The following is a 10,156-nucleotide window of genomic DNA, read 5'->3' on the forward strand; positions in this document are numbered from 1 at the left end:
TGGGGTGACGTTCGAGGGAGTGCCAAAGGTCCCTGTGTGCTCGCGGACCTAGGTGCACCCAAGCTCCCGGGGGCTGCGGAGGGACCCGGCCTAGTGGGAAGACAGTCCTGGAAAGTGAACCTGAAGAAGGTGGGGAAGATTAGCTAACAGGTAGGGGGAGGAGAAGGGACGAGGTGAGTTCTGTGGCCCCGGGTTGCAGGAGCTCCGGCAGAACTTATAGCTTTCTCTCTCGCCTCGTCTTCCTCTGAGCCTCAGTTTCCTTATTTGCTTGAACGAGGGATTGGGGCTCGGTGGATTCTCAGTTGCCATATACCTGACACAACCCTTTAAAAATCGTCTTTATTGGTATTGTCATGGAAATACCACAACAAAGTCGTATGTACCCTCATTCCAGCTGGGGAGGCTTTCTGGAGACTGCAGTAGCCAGGTGAGGGGGCTAGGACTCGGTGGGCTCCCCAGGGCTGAGACCAAGCCTTCTTCACCTGTTTATCCACCTTTTTAGATTGATTCCAGTACTTTAGAGACGTCTAATAAAAAATTCGATTGAAGTGACTTAAGTCGCTGATTGCCACGCTGAGCGGCGAGACAAGATGGGTTTCCGGAATGTATTCCCTGTGCCTTTGTTTTGCAGGCGGAAAGCTTCGGTTCCCAGCCCTAGTCAGAGAAGAGCTGGTCCCGTAAGGCGGGTCACTGTTGGAGAAGCATGCTTGCAATCTACATACCTCCAAACCCCGAGACTGTGGCGCCCTAGACCGTCGCGTGGCCAAGCGCGCGCAGGGCGCTGGGACTGATGCCGTGTGGGATCCAGCGGGGAGGGCGCCTAGGCTAGTTAGCATCTCTTGCAGGATTAGTCTTTTCCTTTGGCTAAAGGCGGGGAAAGCCGATGAGATTTAAACTCACAGCCTGTGCTGAACAAGTCCACCTCCCTGTCCTGTTACCTCCCTGGTCAAGGGCACGCAGAGTCGGGATTGTTAGAAAAGTTGCCGGATGGGAGGGAGGTTGGGGGGCTAGGTGAAAAAGGTGAATGGATTAAGAAGCACAAATTGGTAGTTGCAAAACAGACACGGGAATGTAAAGTACAGCATAGGGAATAATATTGTAATAATTATGTATGGTGCCAGGTGGAGACTTATGGGGGATCACTTTGTAAATTATATAAATGTCTAACTACTATGCCGTACACCTGAAACTAATATAAAATAATATTGAATGTCAACTGTAATTGAAAAATAAAAATTAATTAACAAAAAGTCAATCTAATAATGAAATGCTTTTCAGAGCCGCCAGCCATTGGTGGCAGATGAGCGGAGAAATCCCCTGATGGGAAATCGCAACTTCGGGCAGTTCCACAAATTTTCTTCTTTCTTTGACTTCAAGCTGGGATTCTCCTCCCAAGTAGAAACGAAATGTCCACGCAGAACAAAGTGACATGTTCATCCCCCAGCCTCCCTTGCCTCAAAGTTCTCCTCTCCTGAAAGGTCGCGTTGGTCAGGGTTTCCGTTTACAATCACTCTCACATAGTCACCACGAAGGTCTGGGAGTAAACGAATGAGTGTCCAGCCTTCACCCATTAGTTTCATTTACAGATTTTCATCGTATTAACTGACTGCGGAAGGTTCCTGGAACTTCTGTCATTCAGTTGCTTTTTATGTGGTTTGTTTTGTCTTTCAAACGTTAAAATAATTGACATGTCATTTTTTGTACAAATCGATGTCTTTAATTGTGATAGTTTAATATAATGTATACTTTAAAATGTTTTTAATATAACTTTAAAAATAATTTAAAATCACCTCAGAATGCATAGAAATTAATTTCTGGTTTTCTTGTAAACACTGTTAGGATATTTCTTTTCGCTATAATTTTGGAATGCTCCTAGAGAGTCCTCATCCTTCAAAAACACAAATACAATTTTTAATGTTAAAACCAAATCAATTAATCATATACTTTTCTCTAAATGGATCTTGGTGTCCAAAGAAATGTAATAGAGTCTGCACCACATTTAGTTGGAGAAGAATTTATATATATATATTCATTCCAAATTGCCTTAAAAATTTATGTGGGTAAAACATGTTAGCAAAAGAAACGAATCAAAGTGAAAATATAACAAAATAAAAATAATTAAATGATGGTGTTGTCTATTATATTATCTTTAATTTCGCCTGAAAATTTGAATGCATTAACAACCGTATAGCTTGGAAGGATATATTTTCCCCCAAAACATCTGAAAATAATGGATTATAAAGTTTTAAAATTTAATATTAATAATTTAATTATATTATATTGTTTATATTATATTATTATAGTCACTAAAATAAAATACATTTAACCTGTATTTTGATTATTAATACTATCCTTCAATTCTTTTCTGTAATAACATTTGCACTGATTCAGAACTTTATGTTCACAGCTGGCTCTTCTTTGTTACTATTTTGATATCGTAAAAGCTCATTAATTCAAAAGTAAGGAAAAAGACTTGGAATTTGCTAGGTTGGGATTAAAATAGGTAAATTAATGTAAGTATATTTACATCATATTTACCAGAAAACGGACATTACGAGTTTTAAAATAAGTATCATTTCTAATGGGCGCAGAGTCTTGGGTTGACTGGCTGAGATTCTGGTTATATTATGTTTTGCTTGGATGTAAACAAATGTCTTCTGTAAACGCAAAGTGTGTGTGGGGTGGGGGGCTATCAGTGTAGAATTTTGCACACAAAGAATGTTTAAGTTTCTTAGTTCACATCCCTTGAGCAATCTTTCTCTTAAGGCGTGTGCGCGCGCGCCCAGGTGGCCTGACCAGGATTGTTAGTTAATTGGGAACGTATCTTGAGTCTCAAATACCGGATTCTAGTATTCAGGGGCGGGTTCATCAATTAGACTTCCTGGGGGCAGCGCCTCCCAAGCGGAATCTCGGGAAGCTGAGCGGGACGCAGTTGCGTGTCGCGCCCAGGGTCCAGGTGCGCGGAGCCTGGCCGGCAGCCTCGAGATGGAGGCGGTGAGTGAGTTTGGGAGGCCCCGGGCACTTGTTTATCCCGGACCTCCTCTGCGCGGTTTAAGGGGGGCGCGAGGGCGCGCGGTCTCTCAGGCTCTAGGCGCAGAGCCTCTAGTGTTCGCCCAGAGGCCCAGCGTGGGTTACCAGCCCCTGCCGCCGGGGAACGAGCCTTTGGGGGTTCCTTGGAGCGTTCCTACTTTCTTAGGTTTGCTTGGAGTTTATTGTCAGCTTTCAGTGACACTCCGAGGCAGGATAGAAACCTCTGGTCCCATGCTAGCAAAACTCGGGGAAGGAGAAATTGAAGAATTTAATGTTTGGAAGGCAATAAGATGGTTCTTTTGAAGGTGCTTCCGCTATTTACCCAGCCGATTTCCCACCTTGCTGCATACTTAGTGCAGTGACGTTCACTCACGCGGGCGCCAGATCTGTGGTTCCAAGGGCTGGGATTTCAGTTAGCCCCCGCAAGGCAAATGCTAATCATTGAAACGCCCGTGATCCCGGGTGGGGCGTGGATCGATACCGCCAGTCCTATTTTTAAGCATCGAGTTAATTGAATACACTGCTGGTGAAAAAAAAAAGTCTGAGTCTGGGTTTTTGAATTACAATGATGCTTGCTTTGCTTCTTATGATAAAGTTGGATAAAAAAATATATTTTTTTAAAGTAGTATCTTAGAATTATAATCAGGGGCATGAGCAAACAAAAATTTTTTGTTCAGGAAAAATATGAACCTTTATTTCTTGTTTTATTTTTAAAACTTGAAATGCATTTCTTTAAAAATTGTTTTAAAAAAACCACATCTTTTTATTGTACACAGGAAAAAGAAGGTTCTTTGCAGTCTGTTATGGAAGATGATGGGAGTGGAATGGCCCAGGATGCTTTCTATGTAAAGAACAAGTTAATTTTGTATTCTTTGTATGTGTTCTTTCTAGTTCTGTTTCTGGGCTGCCAGCCCAACAATTGCTCCTCCAGTTCTTCAAGCCAGAGGCAGAGAAATCTTCTTTGCTTCCTCTCCTTCCCTGATCTCCCACATCTAATTTATCACCATGTCTTGTCAATTTTACCTTTGACTATCCTACCAATACCCTAGTCTAAGCTATTTTGTTCCAGGCGCTATTCTAGGTGGACATAGGCAGTACTGATCAAAATGGACACAATCTGTGCCCTGGTGGAGCTTACAGTCTGGCAGTGAGTTTAAGAAGCAGGTTACCAACCATAGGAAAGTAGTAGGAAGAAAAGAAACAGGTTCTTGTGATGGAGAATAGATGAAGGTAGAGGGGGGCACTTGGCTTGCTTTAGATCAAGTCCTGGAAGACTTAACCTGAAAAAGGTGATACTGAAGCTGAGACCTGAGGAGTGACCAGGAGCCAGGTGGAAAGTGGTGGGGAGAAGCCGTCTAGGCATCGGAGAGCCGGTGCAGAGGCCCTGAGGCAAGGAAGAGCTGGACTTATTAGCAGGGAAGCCGGGCAGAGGAATCTGACAGAGATCAAATCATACAGAGCCTGCAGACCACAGCAAAGTGTTGGGATTGATTCTGAGTGCAGAGAAACCAGGCCGAGTTTTCAAGCAGGCAGAAGGTTAGCATCTGAGTCAGAGAATCTCAGTGTGAATCTCAACTGAGTGATTGCATGCAAGTTCTTAACCTTTCCCAGCCTTGCTATTATTAATCCCAGATAAAGATTCTGTCAGGGTGTTGGTGAGGATTAAATGAGGATATCTGCAGAACACTTAACACACTTGGCACTGAATGGTTCACTATGTGGTAATTACAAAAAGAAAATATCCTGTTAAATTCTTAATTTCAAATGCTATCTCCCCATTTAAGTCAGTACTAAGAAGAAGTGGAATTTGGGGCTGTGTACCAATGCCCCATTATTAAAATAATATTGTATATTGTAATTTAGCCTGTAGGATTGGATTTTTAAAATTAAAAAATCTTGTCTCTATAGTACAGACAGTTAAGGAAGTGTGTTATTCAAGTAAGTATATTTAGAAGTATGTCTTAGCCAATGTTCAGGCAGAAAAGATCAGTTTCATTCATTATGGCAATTGCATATTTATCAGCATTATCTGTGGTTATTAGTATTGTATTTTTTTTTTTTAATTGGGGAATTGGGGGAGGGGGACAGCCAAGTTGTTGTCCTTTTTTGTTCTTCAGTCTCGTTGTGGAGGACTTCACTTCACTGGTCCATGTTGGTATTGTGATCATTGTGCTCTTCCCGGCTGAGGCAGTCTGTCGTTGGCCATTGGACACCAGCCGACTGCAGCCTACGCCCTTGACAGCCACTCACGCCCGGCAGCCCAGCTCCAGGTTGAGCTGTTCAAAATCTTAGCTGTAGAGGGCGCAGCTTACTGGCGCATGTGGAAATCAAACTGGCAGCCCTGTTGTTCAGAGCTTGCACCCTTATCAACTGAGCCACTTGGCCGGCCCTCATTTTCTTTGTTTATTACCATTCATGTCCCCGAATGAGTGACAGTAGATATGAATTTTTTAGTGTTTAGAATTTCTAACATTACTGAGGATAAAAGTTCTTCACCCATGAATACCTGTAATTCAAATGCAGTTTCCCTAAGTTGGTGGTTCTCAAATTTTAGCACGCAGGAGAATCACCTGAAGGGCTCCCCCGCCAGAATTCCTGATTCCTAACAAGTCCCAGGTGAAGCCCATGCTGATGGTAGTCCAGGAACCACGTTTTGCAAGCTACAGGCTTAGCTTGTTTTAGTGTGCTTCGCTTTATTGCACTTCACAGGTGTTGCATATTTTACAAACTGAAGGTAGGACTCTCCAGCAAAAAGATTATGACTCGCTTTATTGCGATACTTGCTTTATTGCGGTGGTCAGGAAATGAACCCATAATATCCCTGAGGTGTGCTTGTACTGTCTAAAGCCAGCAAACTCAGTCATTGGCTACATGATTATGTACTGTTCAAGCTATACCTCTATTGTATATTTATCCTCTATTATTTCCATACTGAATTGTTACTGATAATGATAATTAGAAATGTTACTGTGAAACAAATGGTTATTTTGGGGAAAAAGTAATTTGCAAACTATCAACTTTCTAGCTTCAAGCACTTATTATTGATGCATTTCATGATAAAGGATTTCAGACAATAGAAGACTATTTTCAACAGAGAGTGAGCCATGTTCCTCAAAAATATAATCATCGTGTGTTATACCATCTCAACAAATCAATATATAAGGCAAGTTGTTTTGTTTTGTTTTCTGACTGGAATACCAATGTGTAATTATATGTTGTAAGGCTTTCTTATTGAGCTAAAATAGACATAGCACTGTGTAAGTTTAAGGTGTACAATATAGTCATTTGACATATATAGTAAAATGATTGCCACAGTAAGTTTAGTTAATATTTATCTCACAGATACCAAATAAAAGAAAATGTAAAATCTATATTTTTCCTTGTAATAAGAACTCTTAGGACCTACTCTCTTAACAGCTTTCATTGTAAGGCTTTTGACTTAGTGTGGTCTCATTCCTAGGCACTGGATAGAAATGAATTTCAGTGTGTTTCACTGTTGCTGAAATGTATTCAACGATTCTTCATTGATGGCCTCAAAGAAGATGAGCCTTTGCTAATTCGACAGGGACTGATCTCAAAGATAAGTGTCACGTTTTAATTTTGTATGGCTTTGGGTAACTTAAGGAACTAGAGTGTATTCAGTTATCTAGTTAAGTTTGGTATTTCTGTTCCTTTGAAATCAAATTTGAAAAGGAATTGGTAACAATACTTATTGCCCATATCTAATAAAAAATTGAGTTCAACATGTTTCCTGATATATGTGCTGGACAGGGCACTTTGGGAGTGTACAGGAATGAGTGAGAGACACACTCCTTCTCCCCTTGACAAGCCAAAGCAGTAATCACATGTTTTTATTAGTGAATGTGACTTAGGAATACAGGATGAGTAGGGAGTAGACTATCCCCCCCCCCCAAAAAAAAGGCCCTGTAAGTATTTTAATAGACATTAGTAGCAAGATTGGTCCCAGATAAGTTATCAAATACTTCCCCTTGCCATAGCCCACTTTTCCAACTTTCTAATATCCCAGTTAAATCAGAAAAAACAAATGACAAAAACATTTTTTGCTTATTCTAAATCACCCCAATTATGAATCTCTGTTCTTTTTTTTAATAACCAGACATTAACATTATGAGTGCCTTTGTAATGGTATCTGGAAGGAAAGCAGTGTTTGCAAAATCTCTTGCTGCAGTTCCCTTTTTATGATGAGATTTTCTAGCTCTGAGAAGATTTATTTATTGTTGGGGCAATGGAGGGAGATAGAAGAGCAGAAGGGTGATCTGGCTGGTAATTACATCTTTGATTTACCCCTGGACTCTAGGACCTGAAGCTTGTTAAGACCAGGTTGGGTCAAGGAGATCTGTCTCTGCCTTTTTTATACTCGAAAGTGCCTCTAGGCAGCTGCCCCTCCAGGGGAGAAAGAGTAAACTCCTCTTTCCTTAAGTCCATTGGGGGAGCAGTTATCTAAGAATTGTGCTTATATTGTACGAACTATATATATTTCTTTCTGCACTTAGCCCCACCTGACTCCTGATACACACTTATGCAAATAATAGGAAGTAGGGAAGAGAAGATAAAACTTCAAAGGAAATGGAGCAGGACATCCCAGGGGGTACCTTGGAAACTTAAGCTGATTTTTTTCAGGGATGAGTTGGAATCTGCCCCAACCTGAATTTCCTATTTTGATTTAAGAATACCCTCCCAAAAGTTTAAAGTGTCAGATCAAATCTCCATTGGAGTTTTGATATCAAATAGGAATTTCCATATTCCACTGAAATTCTAAGTGGTGATGGAAATTTCATAACCGTAATTTAGACACATTCTAAAGCATGTAATGTTATTTCATGTAAGTTTTGGCCAAGAAGAGTAGATTGATATTATCAAAATGGATGGGATACTAGCCAATTGTGTTTGCAGGTCAACACAAACTGTGCTGGGATGTTATTCTCCATAGAACAAGAATTTCCTACAGAAAGGAATATATTTAGTCGTGTATTAAAATCCAGGAGGAGTAAGCAACCGGTCCTATACCATATACATAACGAACAGTAACTATCATATTTGTAAATAAATATTTCGCCTGGCTTCTGGTAATGACACAGCTGTGGGGGCAGGTGTATCTGTCAGACCATGTGTGATCGTGGCATATAAATTAGTTCAGGAGTGATTCCCTAGTCCCAAGTCTTGATCAAATAATATGGCATTTCCCCCCCTTCTCTGTATCTATACTCAACCAATATATTTTGGTGAACTGGGAGGGGGAGAGGATTTGGGGGAATAGATGGAATGGTGTCAAAAATGTATTTAAAACCATAGAATTTTGAGTATGAATAGAGGGAGGGAGAAATTGTCTCCTTAGCAGCGAGTTCTATATAGAGGGGCATTTCTTCCCTCCGATTGTCGGAGGAACGTTTGCTTCAGGAGGTGGATGATTCAAGCTAATGCAAATATTTGTCTGATTTGAGATAAAGGAAACATCAACTTGGAACACAGTAGTGGTTCTCAACCTGCTGTACATTAGAATCACCTGGAGAGCTTTAATAAGCACTGCCTGGGTCCCCTCAACAGAGATTCTGATTTACTGGGTCTGTGGTGGGTCCCGGGCATCAAGGTGTTTCAGGGCTCCCCCGATTCTCCTAATATGCAGCCAAAGGTGAGAGCTGATTGGTTTGTTCATGTTCTTCAGCTGGGGTACCTTGGGTTCTTGGCTTCAAATTGGACAGTTTCCAAGTCCCCGCTCCTGTTAAGCATTGTTCATCACAAACTCATGTTACTTTGTGTTTAAATGATGATTTCTAAACATGTGTGCAGGATTTTTTCTTTGTTTTTTTTTTAAGAGTGACCAGCCTGAGCAAAACCGGTCCAAAGATGGCTTTTGCTTTATTGAATAAATATGTTGTAGGAGGGTTTATAGAAGTTTATTTAAAATCATGCCAATCCTAGCAACTTAATATGAACTTGGCTATATGTTCCTATAGACAAGGAGAATCTCCAGTTAGCTGGAAGCTTTGGGCAAAAGAAAGGTAGCCAGACTTAGGCACGTTTATTGTACTGCTTGTACTTCTGGAGCACATTTCAAATTCTGCATCTCCTTTGATAGCTTGTCTTCTCCAGCTTCCCAGACGACAGGAACTTCTGTTTTGGGAGGCTCATTTCTCAACCCTTCCTCACTAGCCCATTAATATGGCTTCCTGGTATTGCTTCTGGCCAAACCCCCATTCTTACTTATTGTACCTCTGTAGCAGTATGATTCTATCCCGGAATGTTCTAGATCAGCGGTTCTCAACCTTTCACAGGGGTTGCCTAAGACCATCGAAAACACATATTTTCGATGGTCTTAGGAACTGAGACACCGCTCCTCTATTCTCTCCAGGCCCACATGCAGATACGCCCACATACGAGTACCTGGCGACCTCTGTGAAAGGGTCCTTCGACCCCCCAAAGGGGTCGCGACCCACAGGTTGAGAACCACTGTTCTAGATGGAGGCCTCAGAGACAGGCCTCATTGAAACGTGGTGGAATGGAAAAAGGTCTTTGAAATTATTTTGCTGTAGCAAAAGAATTATCTTGTGAAATTGTATCAAATAGGAAGTAGTTATACAGTTATGGGGGTTCCATCAGTGTTTCTTCTCTTGTGTACATGGCTTCCTGGTTTGAAAGAACAGTAGAATTTCTGATCATGGACCATCTAGCGTCAGACACATCTCTGATTAGTGTTACAGAAGACTTCTTTGACACAGCGCTGGTAAGGATGGGGGCAGATGCTTTCCTGAACAGATACCAGTGGTGATTTGCAGGAATCTTTGAGTTATTTCTAAAACTTGTGTTTTTCTAAGATGTGGGTTTTACTAAAAGACTCCAATATTTAATTAGAATATTATATGAAATAGAAACAAACATTAATACATAACCAATGTTATAGAAAAATAAGGTGATTTATTTTCATACTTACCAATATATTATTCACCTGACTGAGGGTGATATGCTAATTTTAATAAAGTCATTGAAGGTCAAATAGGATTTCTCTAAAATTTTTTTTACTGTATTTAAAGGCAACTCCTGCCTGTTAGAGAAATATCAGCATTAATATATTAACATTATAGTTTATGCTTTTTAAAAATAATACAAA

The 10,156-nt window shown here is 40.8% G+C and overlaps 2 protein-coding genes across 2 annotated transcripts in view; one reads left to right on the forward strand and one right to left on the reverse strand.

The window, feature by feature from the left end:
- GCM2 (GCM transcription factor 2) overlaps nucleotides 1–2,552 on the reverse strand; it is an 11,930-nt gene extending 9,378 nt beyond the window's left edge. The window contains exons 1-2 of the mRNA XM_019633792.1: nucleotides 2,539–2,552; nucleotides 723–864 (exon numbers count right to left, since the gene is read on the reverse strand). Coding sequence (XP_019489337.1) covers nucleotides 723–864; nucleotides 2,539–2,552 — 156 coding nt within the window. The remainder of the gene's footprint in view (nucleotides 1–722; nucleotides 865–2,538) is intronic.
- A 433-nt stretch (nucleotides 2,553–2,985) lies between these two features.
- The window catches only part of SYCP2L (synaptonemal complex protein 2 like), a 72,233-nt gene continuing 65,062 nt past the window's right edge, over nucleotides 2,986–10,156 (forward strand). Inside the window, exons 1-5 of the mRNA XM_019633793.1 lie at nucleotides 2,986–2,994; nucleotides 3,807–3,875; nucleotides 6,056–6,193; nucleotides 6,491–6,610; nucleotides 9,668–9,789. Of these exons, the coding sequence (XP_019489338.1) occupies nucleotides 2,986–2,994; nucleotides 3,807–3,875; nucleotides 6,056–6,193; nucleotides 6,491–6,610; nucleotides 9,668–9,789 (458 nt within the window). The remainder of the gene's footprint in view (nucleotides 2,995–3,806; nucleotides 3,876–6,055; nucleotides 6,194–6,490; nucleotides 6,611–9,667; nucleotides 9,790–10,156) is intronic.

This window comes from Hipposideros armiger, unplaced genomic scaffold, assembly GCF_001890085.2.
Source record: "Hipposideros armiger isolate ML-2016 unplaced genomic scaffold, ASM189008v1 scaffold_1410, whole genome shotgun sequence".
NCBI lineage: Eukaryota > Metazoa > Chordata > Mammalia > Chiroptera > Hipposideridae > Hipposideros > Hipposideros armiger.